This window comes from Elaeis guineensis, chromosome 8 (genome assembly GCF_000442705.2).
Source record: "Elaeis guineensis isolate ETL-2024a chromosome 8, EG11, whole genome shotgun sequence".
Classification (NCBI taxonomy): Eukaryota; Viridiplantae; Streptophyta; class Magnoliopsida; order Arecales; family Arecaceae; genus Elaeis; species Elaeis guineensis.
In genome coordinates this window covers 31,505,214-31,524,134 of record NC_026000.2, presented here as the reverse complement: position 1 = coordinate 31,524,134, position 18,921 = coordinate 31,505,214, and the positions used below count along the sequence as shown (strand labels likewise).

Sequence of the window (18,921 nt, the reverse complement as noted above, 5' to 3'; positions counted from 1 at the left end):
AACCTTATGCGTCATCCCAATATTAACCACCAACCTCATTTACATGTCGTTACAAGACAATGAATACATAGCATTCTTCTGTTGGTTTATAGGTTATTCACCTCATCAATTTTCCTGCATCAGTGGGGTGAATTCCCAATTATCAATGGGAAATGTCCTTTTGTCTTGTCTCACATACACAAGCATTTCAAACAAAACTCAAATAATATACTCGTATAAAGAAACATATTCCACACTAGGGTAAATAAAGCTCACATTAACTTGAATAGAAGTGAAGTAACAAGTATTAGCACATATTTCAATTGGATGTGTAAGAAGCATAAGAACAGTTTCTATACTCAGAAAATTGAATAAACACAACTGCCGTTTCTGGAGACTATAATATTACCTATCCTTGATGCAGTAAAGTGTGGGTGCCAGCAGTCATATGCCTCCTCAAAATAAATGTGGGCAAAACTTCATCATCAGGTCCAATTGTTAGAGATCCAACTAAGCTGCACCCAAATTCCAGTTTGAAAACATAAGTTAGGTCAAAGCCATGACCTGTCAGATCATTTAACAGATTGATTAAGATTTTGTTTAGCATGATAAACTAAATTATTTTCTGCTTCCAATCCACAAATCAAGCATTTGCATAACAGGAGAAATTTAGTTGGTGGAAAGGAATACAGCTCTAATTGTTGCCAAAATAGATTAATGAACTCAGGATGGTTAGGCTGCTTTTAAATAAACACAGCTTAAAACACTAGATATCGGCCATATGCAGCATGATAGACCAACTGCCCCCAAACATTGGCAAGAAATGTGCTTTTTCTTTTTGGTAGGATGATTTACAACATAAATATGCTTGCCTGCTTGCATGGTGTGACTATCCTTGACTCCATGGGCACATATCCACCCACAACATTTGGCCATCACTGGTATATTCGATCATAACCACCATTGAATTGCCATATAGCCCTCAAATTGCAAGACAGCCTCCTTCGATCCTTCCCTCAGGGGCACCTAGAAGTTCTGCACAAAATCATTGTCAATCACCGCCCCACCCCAATCCTTAGAACATGGACCCAGTGATATAGCCCAAGTCATCATTCCCCTTGCTCGGAAGGCCTTCTCTTCCTCCTCGACACTTTATACCTCGACCTCTTTGTACAATGACTGACAGCCAGAAAAACAACCTGAGGTGCTTTCACCATTCTCTCCCACAAAATTATGCAGGTCTTATACCACATGCACCCCGATTTGCTATAGTCCACCTTCTATAAAGATCGAAAAGTACCAGAAAGGTCACAAAACCAAATGCATATAAGTGCCACCTCTCCTCAACACAAAAGCTTGGACATAACATATCATTGATAAGATCATCAACCCTCCAATGACCTTTGGACAATACAATCACCAAACAAAAATAGGGATGGCAACAGGGCGGGTTTGGAGCGGATCGGCCCTTTCCATGACCCGCTCCATGAGTTAGATGCATAGATCCATTCCGCTCCATCAACCCTTGATGAGTTTATAAACTTGATCCAAATCCTTTAAATTTTCAAAAATTTAGATCCTGACACACTCCATAAAAACCCATTTAAACTTAAATAAATTTATAAAATCTAAATTTTTATTATTGATGTTATTTTTTTCCAATCCGCCCCTCTCTAACCTATCCCAACTCAACCTGCTCCATCCCAACCCAACCCACCCCTAACATATTATATGCCTTTAATCTATTCATAGATCTCATCTCATAAACCAATTTCCTGCCAAAATTCCTATATTTTCATGTTTTCATAAAATAATTATAATTAAAAGATCTAATCATTTATTCAAGTGAAAAACCAACAATGTAGATATCTTATGTATATATACATATAACTATTTGTACTTTGAACTTTTGACATATATGGGGCGGGTTCGCGGGGCGGAGCAAGAGCAAACCCTGACCCGCTCCATCTCACCAGTAGTAGGGCTGGAACTGAGCCAGATCGGGCCATACCCCAGCCCGAGCCCAGCCCGAAATAATTTTTCGAACTTCGGACCAGGCTTAGGTTCGATTTTTTTGAAAAAATACAGGCTCGAGCCCAAGCCCGAGAACGGCCCGAGTCCAATCGAACCGGCTTGCATCCAATCGCGGTTCAGCCTCTTCACACCCAACCACCGCATCTAGCACCACCCGCATCTCCTCCGCTTGTCCGCAGCTCCACCCACGGCTTCTCCGTCTCGATCCCCCTCCCCCGACCCCCCTACCCCGGTATCCATGGACACGCCCCGCTCGTCGACGGCGATGAGGAAGCCACAGAGGATGGCGCAAACGGTGCCGCGGAGGGACGTCGAGAATAGGACGACCTTGGGGCACTTGGGCTCATCGGCGAGATGATTCCAGAGGGGTTTAACGATGGGATGCTCGTCCTTGGCCTTGATCGGGCAATGGTGGTGGTGGTGCGTAAGGGATCGAGGGAGGTAGGGCTTCTTGGAGGCGGAGGTGGGGGAGGGGAGGTCGTCGAGGTCATCCATGAGGTCCCAGGCATTGATGACGGCGGTGGGTGAGGCAGAGGCGATGGCGAGCTGAGGATCGAGGTCGTCTGGGATTTCGAGGGAGCCATAGAAGGTGAGGGAGACGAGATGGATCGACTAAAGAGGGAGAGATGGAAACCTAGGGAGAAGAGGAGGCGGAGGAGCGGGAGGGGAAGGTGCCGTCGGGGAGCACCATCCAACCCACCTCCCTCGCAACAGCGGCGATGACCTCGTTGATGTCCATTCATGCCCGAACAGAATCCTCGCAGTGATCACCCGTCGATGTTGCTCCCTAAGCTTCGTCCTTTCCTTCTCCTCCTTCGACCGCGACTGCCTCATCGCCCCCCCTTGCATCATCCCCTCCACCCCGCCGCTGCTGTCGCCAATTCTCCTCTGTTGCTCGAAGTAGTGTGGGGGCCCGGGCCGACTTTGGGCCGAATTTCGGGCCTGGGCCGGGCCAAAGGTCTGCCCCAGCCCGGCCTGAAAGGCATTTCCTATTTTTTGGGCCCAAAACTCGACCCAAAGTCGGCCCGGGCCCGGCCCGAAAGGCATTTCCTATTTTTTGGGCCCCAGCCCAGCCTGAATGGTTTCAGGCCAAGCCCAAAGCCCGGCCCGAAGTTGGCCCGGCCCGAGCCCACTTCCGCCCTAACCAGCAAGTTTGTTAATTTTTGATCTGACCCACCTCTTGACCCATTTAGCTGATCCATTTATCTGCCCCATCGTGGGCTAGAGCGGGTCGGATTCGCAAGTTACCCGCCCCATTGCCATCCCTAAACAAAAGTCTATCATAGGTATCAGAAGCCAAAAAAAAGCCTACACCCCCCTCTCTCTCCCCAACTTAAAAAAATCTATTATGCATGTGAGCAAAATCTTATAACAAGGTTATAATTGCCAGCCTTGTCCCTTTCAAGAGTCCTTTGTTAGCAAACTATCATTAGATAACATTTGGAAATTTTTGTGGCAGTATCCACTTCCTTTCGATCTAGTCAATTGAACATCTTTTTCTAGGAGCGAAAGTGGTATAGATATTTATCCGTCAAATCCATTTTTATATTCGAATTAATCCGGATATGGATAAAAATTTGATGATCCGATTAACATCCGTATCCATATCCATATCCGTCAAAGAAAATAGATATGGACATGGACAAACAACTATTCGATCCGTAACTGAATATCCAAATTTACATGTAACCCTCTATAATTTCATATCGCACTTATTAGTTTTTAAAAAAAATATATAACCATATAAACATATTATTAACTTGATTTATCATCTATTTAGTAATATCCATGATTTTATAGTCATAAAGTTTAATTAGCTAAGTAATATCCATAATTATATCCATACTTCCAATATCCAAATTGTATCCGTATCCGTTCAAAACAAATATAGATCTGAATTTTTGCATCTGAATAATATCCGCATCCGTATTTGTATTCGTCAAATAAAACAAATATAGATATGGATATGCTGGTATCCGATCCGTATCTAATCCAGTTTCAACTCTATCCTCTTCAATCAACTGATTCCAGCATGGCATAACAATTTTACACTCTTTACAATTTCCCATCCTCTTCAGCTGACTGGAGTTGTTTCACTCACTGACGTTGTACCAATACCCATACTTTTCATCTAAGAATCCTGCTGCTCATCAGAGTCAAACAATTTTCCACCCTCCTCAAAGAACCATCTCCCCACAATCTGTCCCATTCACCAAGCTTACTTGAATAATGATAAGCGTTCATTCAAACACATAGCTTAACTGAGAAATGCATTTGTATTAACAAGAACTCCACATTTCTTTAGTAACAGTTGCTAATGATTTAATGGAAAAACTATAACCTGTAACTCCAGTGCCTTACCCTTAAAAAATAACAGTGTATATCATATAGTGCAGATCATTATTCTCTAGAACCACATCCTTCTATTAAAGTCATCATCCCAAACAACACTTTAGGGCATGAAATCGAACTAGGGAAATTATTATTCAGAGAAGCTGTTGGTTTCTTTTTCTTGACCCTGCATTCTTTGGTTTAAAACTTAAACACTTAATCTCCATTTTCATGTTCACAAAGAGAAAGGAGATACAAATTCAATCAAAGTGTTGTTTAATTACCTTTGTTAGAAGGCTCATCTTGAGGCTTCATGGCAGGAAAGAGAAGAACTTCCTGCATTCACATAATTCAATATATCCATTGTGTTATTTGACAATTATTAACAACTATAAATGTCCAGAAGTTAAAGAAATTAACATGACAAATATGAAAACAGCCAACCTTTATGTTTTGAGAATCTGTAAACAACATCGCTAGCCGATCTATCCCCAACCCCCAGCCTCCAGTTGGTGGCAGCCCATATTCAAGAGCAGTGCAAAATGTTTCATCTAAAGCCATTGCCTCATCATCACCTGATTGTCGATCCTGCAACCATTGCCGCCAGGTCAGAACTACAGGTAGGCAATTTCATGTACCAACAAGCAAGAATCTGAAGTGTGAAATCAATTAATTATACCATTGCATTATTTCAGACATTTCTTTTTTCAAAATTCATAACTCAATGTAGAACAGTACCTTCAGCTGTTCAGCAAAACGTTCACGTTGTACAACAGGATCATTCAATTCCGTGTATGCATTACATACCTGAATATTATATAAAGATAGCGTTAGTCATGAATAAAAATGAAGAATGAGTTTGCAAGCACAAATAAAGATTAACATCACAAACCTCACGTTTGTTAGCAAACAATTCAAACCGCTCAGTCAGGCTTGCTCTTGATCTATGCCACTTGGCTAATGGACTCATTATCTCTGGATGGTTAATAATAAAAGTTGGATTTACACACGTCTCCTCCAAAAAATGCCCAACAAGCTGCCAATCAAATATGAACAGAATTTTACTTTTGTTTGGATCAATAACTAGGAGCACTACGAATAAGACATTTATCAAAATTCAATGAATAAACAGCAAATTACTCTCTTATAGAAATGGAGATTTTCCTTATTTATTAAAGTATATAAACTTTAATATATGAACCATGTATACATGGGTTTCTTGTATATTTTGTTAAGGTTGTGAGCATTTTTCACTCATCCCCTTCAGTTTTTCATTTTTTGCTCCTCTTGCTATTCTCCTGCATTAATTTCTAAAGTTGGCCAATCAGAAGAAAAATGTGGCATATTACAGTGCAAATACTTTGACATCTCAGGTAAATCCCTTCTTTACAGCTGTTCATTATCAGTCAGAATCTCAGATTTCCTATTGCTAACGATGATAACAAAGCCTAAAGCATAGACCTTGTCCAACAGCCTTGCAGTTGTCTGAGGAGGGGGGCATTTGACATCGAATTTTTCACATGCATCCAACAAATATTTGTTTGCTGCTTCACTTGAAAGATCTTTTGGTATATTGAGGTTGGCCATAGCTTCCAATCCTTCAATCATGTCAATTCGTCTGATGAAAATGCCATCAATAACTTCATATTCGGATGACACTTATATAAAGTGTTGGTCTAACCTGGAATAATAACATATGTGGTTACAAGGCATACCTGAAGGGAGGAGTAAAATCAATCTCTATTGGATCCTGGTCCACCCCATTTGCATGATATTTTATTTTACAACTACCTCTTAGCTCTTTGACCATTCCTGTTTGGAATTTTCTGAATAAGTAATCCATAATCGTAGTGCCACAGAGGTTCACCTATTTAACCAAGTTAGATTCACAATTTTCAAGGCCACTATTGTGAACTGCATGATGCCCTAATGGCAAAAATACCCCTCCAATTGGAGAAGCATCCAGGTCCAAGTCTGAGGCAGTGCATCCACAATATATTAGAAAAAAAAATAGAGAAAAAAAGAGTCATTGTGCTTACCGGATAGCATTTGTTCAGTGAGTGTCATCAAATCATTGTAGTCCGCATAAGCCATATAAAACTCACAGGTAGTAAATTCAGGATTATGAGTTAAATCAATCCCCTCATTCCTAAACTGTTTTCCAATTTCATAAACACGGTCCAGCCCACCAACAACCAGCTCCTTTAGGTAAAGCTCTGGCGCAATACGCATGTACAACGTCATGTTCAGTTCATTGTGATGAGTAACAAAAGGCCTTGCAGCTGCTCCACCAGCAATCATGTTCATCATTGGTGTTTCCACCTGACAATACAAGAAAAATGTTTTAAAATTGAATACGAGAGTGAAAACTCCGGATGATATCAAGACAAGAAAATGTAAGTCCAGAACATAACCTCCAAGAAACCAAGATTGTCGAGGAAACTTCGGATGTATGAGATAATCTTTGCCCGGGTCTTAAATATTTGCCTAACCTCATGGTTCAACATCAGATCAAGATACCGTTGACGATATCTGGTTTCCTACAAAGGGAGTAGATATTTCAATGGAAGTCAATCAAATATGCATTGATTAACTATGCAACTGAATTGTATGTTCAAGATGATATTCCCCTGGCATTCAGAGTTTTTAAATCATGCTTGAAATATTACTGAAAACAGTGAGATTCAACTAGTAACTGGCACATATAATCATATAATATTTCGTACCTAAAACAGCATGAAAAAAATGCAAAGAAACTGAAAGAAGCATCACAAATGCAATGTAGATGGATGAACATTATCTCGTGTATCCGAACAATCCAGACTAACGTCATCTAATCAAACTCATCCGGATTGTTCCAAATCATTCGAATGTCAGATTCGGCGGCCTTCTGTTATGAAATCGTGTCTATTACGTCCATCCAGCCCAATCGAAGATTTCGAAATACTACTTTTTGAATATAGGATCACTAAGAAACTACTGATATAGACTTTGGAGAGAATATGATAAAGGTGGCAAACCGATCAAGTTGTGGCACATGATACATTTGACCTGATATTTAAAGACTTCAAAACTTACTATGCATTGACTTTAGTCATGATATAACGAGAAAAAGGTACCCCAAGAAGTGGGATTGTAAAAAAAATGTATTAAAGAAAAATAAAAAATAAAAAAAACATCTTCACTGTACATATTGCCTCTTCCCAGCTCCTTGGAAGACAATCTAGACTACCAGGACTGGTGTTCAAAATAACAAAAAAATTATTCTTCCAAAGCAGAAAAAGCTCCTTAGCATGATCTCCATTATGCTGTCAGAGTTTTACAGTCCACCTTATAGAGCATCTAATAACAAATCTATGTTCATAAGACTATCCATGACGTACGATATGCTTTCTTCAGACTTCTGACAATTTCATACAGCTTAGTCTTTAATTCACTAGTCATATTTGACTCAGCCAGAACTGGGGAAAAAAAACTATCTCATAGTCAAGTTTTCTAAGCACTGAAAGTCTATTTGAGTTTTCACAACAAACATGCCGTAAGAAATAACCATATCTGACAAGTTTTGTCCCACTGATTTGAATCAATTTGGTAAAATCAACAATGTCTGCCATTCTGTTATAATGTTGGGCCATATCCTTGGTCTCATAAGTTATCAGATGCCCTTCCTACTAATTTCCATGCAGGTCTTCTTATACTTTAGTCAGAATCAAGTTTATCTTGATTTTGGTATTTTGAGAACTTCATCAAACCTCTATCAGCTCTCCATCTCATTATATATCTATTGGCGCAACTCCAATGCTTTCTTGCATTTTAACATATACAAATTCTTCCATGGCAGTATATTTCTTGTGATTCCATCTTATGTAATATACAACTTCCATCTCTCTTATTGTCCCACATTATGCAATTCAAAACTCTCTTCATTGTCTAAGTTTCCCAATCAGTAAAACATATCAAGTCTCCACAAAAATATAGAACTCCTCAAACTTTAGTTTCATATTTATTAAAAAAAGTTTAAAAATAAAACTGTTGTCCTCTGGCAAGGACATTGCATAAAAGAAGTGCATTACCACCTGATCAAGCCAAGCCTTATTCTTTAAATTTGTCTGAACTACTTTATGTTAATAAAATAACTTCCATATTTGACAAGCTTTCCTCAATCTTAAGATTGCAAGCAGTAAACAATTTCAAATATACAACTTTTTTACCGTATCTTGTAAGATAAAATGATTGAGGTTATATTATGTACTATGCATAATAATGTCAACATTACACCCACGAATTATGTTACCACCTTATCCAACCTTTCTAACTTCTTAGGATGGTTTCACATATTCCAAGTACACTAACCATTTTTTTACTTGAGCAATGATTTGAACCCTAAGATTTAACTTAATGTGGACAATCAATGACATCATTAAATTCACAAGAACAGCAAAATCAAACAATTCACACTGAAAAGAACCGGTGGAATACTGGTGTAAAAAACAACTTGGCTAGGCTTTTCTTAGGGAACAGCATACAGTGCCTTCACAAAAGTGAGGCATAATCCTGATATTCAAACCCTTAAAAGAGAAAAGTCCCAAGAGTGGGAGGCAAAAAGAATAACCCCCTCTCTCAGCATCAGCATCCCCCTCCCAAAAAAAAAAAAAGAAAAGAAAAGAGGGAAAACACATGCACTCAAGGCAGTGAAACAAACACATAAACATGCAAACAAGGATTAATAGATGTTCTAACTAAATTGATTAAGAGCATGCCAACCGGAAAACAAGAACCAACCTGTACCAGAAACCCTGCGAACTTAAGAATGTCTAATATCTGGTTCTAATAAACAACCCCTAGATGGTAAAAAATTGTGAGAATATTGAAATTACACGGAAAATATAGTAGAAGTTTCATGCCTAGCTTTTCAAGAATAAGTATTTTAAATGAAGAGGTGTTATCACAACTCTTCATTAAGAAATAGTCATGGTGGCACAAGCTTTGATGTACAGTCCATCATGTTGTCCGGTATCATAATTTAAGAAGTCCGCGGCAGGAACAGAAGCAAGAGCATGAACAAAATTCCCCAGAGGGTGAAAGGTTTTGTGTTCCTCATGGTCAAATGAAGCTACAGGAATATAAGAAGAGCAAAAGTAAGTACAATGGAATGGGTTTGACACTGTTAAGTTCATGATCCCTATTTATCAACACGAATGCAGTCATAAGTATCCAGAGAAAGAAAAAAAGATATCCCAATGCACAAAGCTCGCCACTGAGGGGTCTGGGGAGAGCCAAATGCATGCAGCCTCTCCCCCATGTCCGGAGAGGCTATTTCCATCTTTCGAAACCATGATGCTTGGATTACAATGAAGCAACCTTAAACCGGCCTCTAAAATAAACAATGAATATTATAATATGTCATTATTCAGGGCATTATTCTAGGAGAATTTTCAAGCAAACAAGGAAGACTGTAAGAGTTACCTGATCTTTCAAGACATATGTTTCAAGATTCCTTGGCATTCCCGGAACCCACAAATTTGTTGTTTTCCCTTCATTCTTCTGTAAACCAAGTTGAAATCATTTGCATAAAAAGAAAGGAATATCCACATGATAACAAGTCCATTAAACAATATAATATGCTAGTGTGAAGGTTTTCATATTTGCATATTTTTCACCTTTGCACCAGCATTATCAGCACCGAGGGCAGATTTCTGTCTTGGCATCATGTGAAGGCAAGGGGATAGGACAACAAACTTCTTTGGAAAGACACTAAGCTCTCCTCTTTTACTCTTTCCTGTAGCATAAGAAAGAAGACCTTCACTCACATGACAACAAAGCTTGTTTCTTTGGAGAAGATAGCATAACTCTTAAATAAAAAAAAGGGGGAGATTCCTGCACTGATCAGTTAATGGTCCATCCTAGGGTCACCTAGTCTGTTGCTCCAGCACTAATGGTGGCACCAGTTACTACATTTTTCACATACAGGATCTATTACTAGCAAATTGAAATATCCTCTTCACCCATATTATGTGTCACACACATAACATGTGAAGGTAAAGTTATTCTTATATAATTAAAAGTTGTTGACATGGCAACTAGGCTCGCGAATAAGTCAATCAAAACTAATATATTCACCAATAATATTAGGTGATATAGCTTAGCCAACTACTTCAATGTTATGTGCATCATTTTCTCTCCTACTCCTCAACTTATGAAGCCAGTAAGATGTGTGAAAAAGGCTAAACTATTCTGCATAAAATAATTATTGTGTATTTGCACTTGCATAAGTACATCAATTAAAACATTGGGATCAATGGAGAAATAAATCACAGACAGTGCTTGGCCTGACTGGTTAAGATGTCAAAAATTTCATTAGAATGATTTACACTATCAGGATTACTAGTTTCCTTCATAACTTTAATTTATTAAAAATCCAGTAGCATCTGTGTTCACCAAAAGAAGATGAAGATGAAATTCATTACTTAATAGTCTTCTGACTGCACAAAGCAATAATAGACCCAACAAAATGGAGATGTCAAAAATTCGCATGGTATCTTCTGATTGGAGATCCATAATATGGTGGTACCCTTGTCCCCTTCTTTGCTGCTGAAAGAAATCCCTTTGAATAACCTTAAACTATGCCAGAATATAGACAAGGGAATTGAGGATGGATGTATAATACACCAGGCAACTAGATGCTACTGCATTAATCAGAGAAGCATACCCCACCTCTGATTAAAGTTTTACATTACAGTATTTCAATCATCTCCTTATTTCTGGGCTTCACCATTAGGCCCTTATTTTGTCCACAAACAAGAATATCTCAATCCACATTCGTAGAATGGCACACAAGAAGAGAAGGCTACTAGAAGAATCAAAAACGGCAAAAGGAACTAGCTAAATGCAAAAAGATAGAAATGGATCCTCAGAATTTAATCATATAGAAATGGATCCTCAAAACTCAATCACAATACAGTGCACTTAGCCCATAGGCATCTTATGATTCTTATCAATCTTATGTCCAAAAAAATAAAAAAAACAACTTTACCTGAGCCTATTACCTCCCACACAATTGTCAGAGAACTGCTACATAGTGCACTTGAGCCTTGCCATCCGATCAAAATAAGAAAGAGGTAAACTGAAGATTACCAGATTATCCAAACTGTTCCCAAGAGGGGTAAGCATACATTAAGGATGAGACATACGATCAACGCCTCTATAACCTTTCTGAACAACCACAACTCTTTTCCCCTCTCCTACACAATCTAAAACTAGTATCAATCAACATTTTACTCCATGAGAAAAGCCATCCTCTGTCAAAAGCCATTGCTAGAATATAATAACTCCATAGAAACACTAATATCTTTAGATAAGGAGCTAGAAACCAAAGTGCAAGTCTTTATCCACGATAATCTTGCTTGTGATAAACCAAAACCAACTTAATATTGTGATGCACTTTTAGATTTTTTAAAAAGGTAAAGGAAAAAGAAATCCAGCATTAGTAATCAAAATTGAACATTCATGCATTCCATAGCATCAACAATGAAGAATGTTACTATAACAGAAAAATAAAAATATAGAGGTTGGGTAACATCTAAGAATCTATTTTTCATATTTTTTTGATCTTCAATGCTTTTGCAACCACAAACAGAAAACAAGAATGTATAAGAAAAAAATCAAAAGCTGGGAGAAGAGCCAAATGCATGCAAAACTTGCACTGTCAGAGGTCTATTATCACCAATTCCAATCAAAAAGCAGACAGTGCAGTCTAAGCTATGTACAAGAGTCTAAGAGTTGTTTTATCTTGACATATAATCCTACCTAAATTCCCTAGGAGTTAGAAATTATTTTTTTTTTTTAACTTGAGCATTTTACAATCAAATAGACCTATCTTACTTTGACATACATGCACATCCCCAAACAGCTTTGCAAGTTATCATCAGTGTAATCAAAAAGAACAATTAAATCAACATATTTTGAAATTCATATATGCAAAATCTCTTAAGAACTATCTGTATCTACTGCATGGAAAGTAAATATGGATGATATCTATTGCTGTAGAACCACAATGCCAAATATACAATTGTATTGTGAATTTCATCATCAGCAATTTTTTAAGTTCAAAATAGATTCTCTTCACTAAAATTTATGTATAATTCCTTTTCTCCTACATTTTTGTCACCAGAAAATTTTGTTTTTACATACCAAAAAAGAAGCCACAATAGTGTCATAAGCATTGAATCAACATGTTACTGTACACTAAAATGATAGCACTTACATATGGGACTCATGGATGTAGGAATGTAATTGCAAACTCACGAACCTGGATATCCACATATACCAACAATATCACCACGTTTCACACCGGCATGGTATCTGGCAAATTCAACCTCATCCATGTCTGAGTCCCTAATTAACATATTAGCCAATATGGTTAACATACTATGTAAAAGAAAAGCAAGCATTCATATAACTTTTTTTTCCATATAGCCACCTACGCTAATTGGATTCATAAATGGTGATTCGACACCCATTTTGTACATTATATTTGCAGGAAAACATAATATACTCACATACAAAAGCACAGCCTGGAGCGGTAGTAAAGCAATCATTTCATTATATACAACAAAACCAACAATTAAATATTTACAGCAAAAGAAGTGAGTTATAAAGCAAAAGGGACTGTATAGCATGCATGTAATTCAAATAATAGTTTCATCTGTGGTATGTACCATTACTCTTCTTCTCAGATAACATTACCAATAACACTGCTATCACTAAAATGAACAGGAGAGAGGGTAAAAGAATGAAGGCCTAAATATTTGAATAATGTCCATATGCAACAAGCAAATGTTGCATGTCAATCTTCCTATAGAAACACTTAATATGACCTAATCCTATGTGTTATGGGAACCACATATAAATGATAAAAGTATCACTGCCTTTAGATGCAAGATGCATTTTTATGTAGTGAAGGGGAAAACAATCTTGATTTGATGGCTAATATGAGTTGGGACAGAAATGAGTCATCAATCAAGTTTAAAATATTGTATTTTCTGCTAATTAAATGATTAAAACTAATTTTGAAATTTTAGTGGGGTTATTTGCTAATGTTGGGTTCTTAGAATTTAGATGATAGAGCTTTAAGCTTACAAGTTGTCATGGTCATTGTTACGGCCAAGGGCTCAAGGCTCAAGGCTCAACACATGAAGTATTATCTGCTCTGGTCAATGAGCCTCACGGTTTTATCCTTCAATAGGCGTCTCATGTGGAAAAGATGGTCCCTTCCTATATAAACTAAAATCTCCCTTGACTCACAACCAATGTGGAACTAATGATGCCCTCCCTTCTACACCACAACATAGCCCCCCAGTCAAAGAAGAATCTATGTACGGATGGATGGCGTTCTCCATATTTTTACCCCAACCCCCCAGTAAAGATGTCTGTGTATGGATGGGAGATGTCCTCCTTATTTTTACCACAGACTAACGTACAGGCAAGAAGAGCCCCACAGTTGTAGGGACGATCCCCTACTACTGTTGCAGTCAAAGGCTCGTGACTCGATACATGAGGTATTATCCACTCTAGCTCATGAGCTTCACAATTTTATCCTTCAAAAAGTGCCTCATACGGAAAGAATGGTCCCTTTCTATATAAGCTCGAGTCCCTCTTGACTCACAACCAATGTGAAACTAATGATTGCCACCTAGCAATCCTTGGTGAATCGTGATGACCCTCGGACTCGAGGTTTCACCTAGTCCAAGGGGCTCGGACGCGTCTTTCTACCTAAAGGAATAAAAATGCAACACATGTCCCCACAATATCGACACCACTGACTTGAGGTACTCTATTCGTCCGACCTAACACTAGTTCAGACTTAAGAGTAGGGGGCATATGATACAGAGAAAAATTTTTTCTTCAATTTTGACCGACCTTAATTCCGACCGACGCTTGTTCTGGCCGACCCTAACCCTGGCCGACCATAGCCTCAACCAACCCATGGTATCTTCGAAGCCGACCCAGTACGGCATTTCAGGAAACTTCAATGCCGAATATACTCATCCAATTTACTCAAGTCAATGAGGCTCCGAAATTCTTAGAACAGCTTGCCCTTAGCGGATAAGAAAAGAGGATAACAACGTACCTCTCCAGATAAGGCATGACATCATAATTGTATTCCGCTCAAAAAGACAAGACTAACAACTAGATACTCCTGATTTTGCACGACACTTCCATCCTCATCTATAAATAGAGGGCCAAGGGAAACCCTCGAGGTATGCAATCTCTTTCTCCAACACACGCTCCTTCCTATCTCTTCCCTAGTTTCTTGACTCGAACATCGGGAGGTCTCCACCAAAGTCAACTCCAGTCAAGAACTTGTTTTACAAGTCGATCCGTCGCCATTGAACGCCCCCTACGCCTCTTCTCTAGCTGATCTGGCACCGACCAAGAGACTAGGAGCAACAGTCATTATTCATAGGATGCACCAACTTTTAGTCATGGGATCACAACTATAGGTCCTCATATCTCCAGTTAATATCAGTCAAGGCCACAGCAGTTCTTTACAACAGATCAAAAGAGACAAATCACAGTGGCCAAACTCGTGCTTTTCCCCATTCTCCTGACTGCGAGTCTCTGACAAAATCTTTTTCTCATTTACCTGCTCTTTCCTTTTTTTCTTTTCTTAAGAAAAGTATAGGAAGAGACCATCTGTCCATGTTCAGAGGGCCATAATTGTTTATCTTTTTCTGGAAACAACAAATAGATGCCTTTTAACACCTTTGATTGGTCTTTTAAATCTTTACCTCATTGTTGAGCTGAGGAATTTCACTAACTTGTGAAAATTCAGTGCAAATAAAAAGAAAAATTAGATTTATGATAATCTGTCATAAGATCAGAGTAGTAAAACACTCTAGTATGAATGGAGTCATGGTCTTGATCTTTGATCTGAAGCTGCATTTGATTTTCATGTTGAAGTAATGGTAACCATGATGCCACAATGGCGAAAACTATAAACTATCTTATCACATATGTTAATTCAATATTGAAGATTTTCTATATAATTGCATATACTAGCACAACAACTGCTAAACATGTTATTCATTCATCAAGCTGGATGGCCAAGGTGCACTTTCTATTGGAGGTAAATGTATTTTGAGATGCCAACATGAGTAGGAAAATGATATCTAATGTAAATTCAGAAATGGAATAAAGCAAAGGGCAGATGTAGCAATTATAAACAATTATGCAAGACGAGTTACAGCAAGTACTATGATTAGCACACAAGTAATTCCATACAAGAAGTTTGTTCCAATGACATTTAGTACTTAGATTTATGATATCACAACACAAATGTACAAATGAAAAAAAAAAAAAAAAACATATAGATGAATTTATCTTGGTCATTCATACCTAGCATCAGCCATGACTTGAACTTTAACACCGCCACCATACAAGTCATAAAAGTAAAGCTTGGATGAAGAAGTACGCTTGTTCATAATTCTCCCTAACATCAGGCAAACCTTTTTCATTAACATAGCCTATAAGCATATCTATAAAAGATGGAGGTATGCAAAGCAAACAAGTTTCTAAGTAAATATTCCATGAAAAAAGTACCCGCTAAATTGACTTCAACATCCTTGAGGTGCTCCCCATCGCTCAAACTTCCATACTTCTCAACATACTCCACAACGGACATGGATACATGAAACTTATGAGGGTATGGATTCACTCCACCTGCCTTCAGGGATGCAAGGACCTTCAGCCTATTCTCATAGTATTGCTGCAATCAAATAGTAGAACAATTTAAATCCCCATTCTATCAGACCGAAGAACTTCCTTAAACTCTCATCATCATCATCAAACAAAAAAAAAAAAAATCCCAAATTCTCTCAGAGGACAGAAAGAAAGTGCAGCAAAACAAACCGTAGGGTCCATATCTTCATCTTCTGCAGCAGCTGGCTTTTGAGATTGCGAATTCGCCATAGCCGCGGCCTAAAAAATGGCAAGAAACAGCAGCAATGAGTGAAATTTCGGAGAAAAATCGATAGAACCATATAAAAGTATCCTAGCAAGGAAGAAGAAGTTTTTGTTGGAATTCAGTCGCATGAAGCCGTGAAACTAAAGAAGGAAAGGAGAGATTTTTATTAGGGTAACGTTATCAAGAATAGATAAGGAGGGACCTTCTTCTTCTTTTCTTCCTCTTTGAGCCGCTTCTCCTCTTCCTTCTGCTTCTTCTTCAACTCCTTCTTGAGAGCGCTGAAAGAGGCAGAGAAAGATATGTACGAAATAAGAGATGGAAATGGATGGAAGAAGAGCTCTAGAAAGAAGGAGACCGCGACAGAGACAATACTTCTTGCTGGGGGCTCCGGCCGAAGATGAGTCCATGGAGAGGCCGCCAACGCTTTCCACCGCTGCTTCGACTCCGTCCGCCATTAGAGATGGAGAGAGAGACGACGCCTGCGGCAAGAAGGAGGTCGATGAAGTGGAGATGGCCGCCGGCGAAAGCAGAGAAAAGGATGGCGTTTGCTCTAGGAAGGGTTTTGTTCTGCCCCCGCGGGATGCTTCGAGGAAGGCTTTGAGTTCATCCTCGCCGTTCAAGTGGCTTTACTATTTACCCCAACTACATTCTTCTCTGTTGAAAAATTCTTGAATGACTCATGACTCATGGCTTTTTTCCCCTTTGGACGAATGGTTTACTTAATTGAACCAGTCAAAAAAAAAAAAAAATGAATAAGTTACAAGAATTCCTCTCAAAAGGGATAATTTACATAAATTTTATCAAATTTTTAAATATTATTAATGTAATTGGTTTGCAACTCGAATCGTAATTGAAATCAAAATTGATTGGTATGTGAATTGGAATAATCGTATCTCTAAGTATGTTTGGTTTGAAAACTACTATTTAAATAATAGAAAAAGGTGGAAATTGAATTTGGAAGACTTAGGACATTCTCTTTTAGAATCGAAATGAAATTGAGATTTTCTGCAATCAAATGATTAAAATAAAAATTATTTATTCTTATTTTCATTTCAAAATCTAACTCCCACAAACCAAACATGCCTTATATCCGATAAACTTATGGATTACAACCTAGTATTTACTATGATTGCTAATACTGATACATTTTTGTGGTTTTTTTATTACAGTATTATTTGTTGCATGTACATGATCTATTTGAACTTCATTAGGGTTTATATCAATGATCATACTTTTTGTTTAGTAATAAATGGATATAAATTTGAGTCTTAGATGGACAATCCATATATTTGACCCTAGGTAATTATAGTGCGAATGTTCTTCCTCTCATTTCAAAGAAAAGAGCTATGTGAAAGTCCTAGCGTACCAAATTGATAACGTCTTTTATTGATATATCAGGTCGGATCTTATCTTTTTGCATTGGAGGATGGGTACTACCTACTGTATATTATAAAAAGAATTTTATTATTTTTGTTAATTAACATAATTATATATCCATAATATTCTTTTTCGATATTTAAATCTCTGATCATAATTAAATTACTCTTGAATACCAAACTTGCAGTTAAAGTGAGCCGGCGTTGGTCTGCATCTTTGCAAACTGGCCAGCTAGCTATCCCTTGGTTAGATGCTAGAACTCTGGATTTAAAGCTGTACCATCATCAAGATATTCTCTAGGTTTGCTAGTGAATACTACGTGCCTTTTCATTTTAAATTTTGGATTAATCTCGCCAAATTTTGATGGTCAATCAATATTTCCATCTAATGCAGTTGCAAATCCCAAGCCATGAGCAATCCTTGATGTAAATCTTTGGTCTTTGCTTCCAGGGAGTTTCTTGCCCTCGAATAATCTACAAATGCTCCTAGCAAGATCTTGCTTCTTAGTGCTCCCCTCGGTCCCGCTCTACCAAACCCATGATGCAAATGAACATAAATGAACAAGTAATCGGGTACTTTCTTAGCGTTTATAATCCTGCATTTTGTGATTTGCCATTATAGAAGAAATCAAAAATCTCCCTGCCACTAAATAATTCATGCTCCATGGGTTTTTGATATACAATTTGAGGCCATGAAGTTGACAAGCTAAAATATGAAATGGTTTATAATTTTTACCATAAGCCCCTTTACATCTGGAATCAAGCAATATGGACACTTGTTATGGTGCCACTTCATTGGTTTTGGGAGAACGCAGCAGATGGATGTGATAAAATCGAAGTCAGTGATGAACAACATTTCATCACCATGTAGTTGATTTGTGATGGGTTATTCTAGGACTTACACTTCCCAATGATTTCCACTCAATGTAATCATGACCACCAAATCATGTTCCAGTTGTTTTGGAGTCTGGTTTATATAATGAAACTCTTAGTTCGATTAGGGACTCGGAAATGGCGAAGAAAGAAGCAGCAGGATATCACAAATATTTAAGGGCTCCCATAAATTACCAAATACTCAATTACTCATAGGTACTTCTGCTAATTGTTATTTACGCCATGTGTAAACTAGTCCCAGCAAGCTAGGTGACGAGACTCGTCTTAGTATTAAGAAAAATTACATATGGAGCCCTGGAAATAACAGATAACTCTTCTACATTGAGTTTCAAGTTTAAAGAG

The 18,921-nt window shown here is 38.0% G+C and overlaps 1 protein-coding gene across 2 annotated transcripts; it reads right to left on the bottom strand.

Moving 5' to 3' along the window:
• Positions 1–236: 236 nt before the first annotated feature.
• Positions 237–16,908, bottom strand: LOC140859749 (lysine--tRNA ligase-like). 2 transcript variants are annotated; one of them, XM_073262228.1, is made up of 17 exons: positions 16,682–16,905; positions 16,512–16,587; positions 16,255–16,323; positions 15,946–16,111; positions 15,742–15,835; positions 12,653–12,738; positions 10,005–10,123; positions 9,811–9,888; positions 6,759–6,884; positions 6,384–6,666; positions 6,060–6,156; positions 5,806–5,962; positions 5,237–5,380; positions 5,083–5,151; positions 4,789–4,932; positions 4,629–4,680; positions 237–494 (listed from the first exon to the last, which is right to left on the bottom strand). In XM_073262228.1, the coding sequence occupies exons 1-17, from the start codon at positions 16,762–16,764 to the stop codon at positions 490–492; spliced, it is 1,848 nt and encodes a 615-aa protein (XP_073118329.1). In that variant the 5' UTR covers positions 16,765–16,905; the 3' UTR covers positions 237–489. The 2 variants fall into 2 exon arrangements, 1 of the variants encoding a protein (XP_073118329.1); XR_012143478.1 differs by lacking the exons at positions 237–494; positions 4,629–4,680 and having other exon boundaries at positions 4,853–4,932; positions 5,242–5,380; positions 16,682–16,908.
• Positions 16,909–18,921: the final 2,013 nt, after the last annotated feature.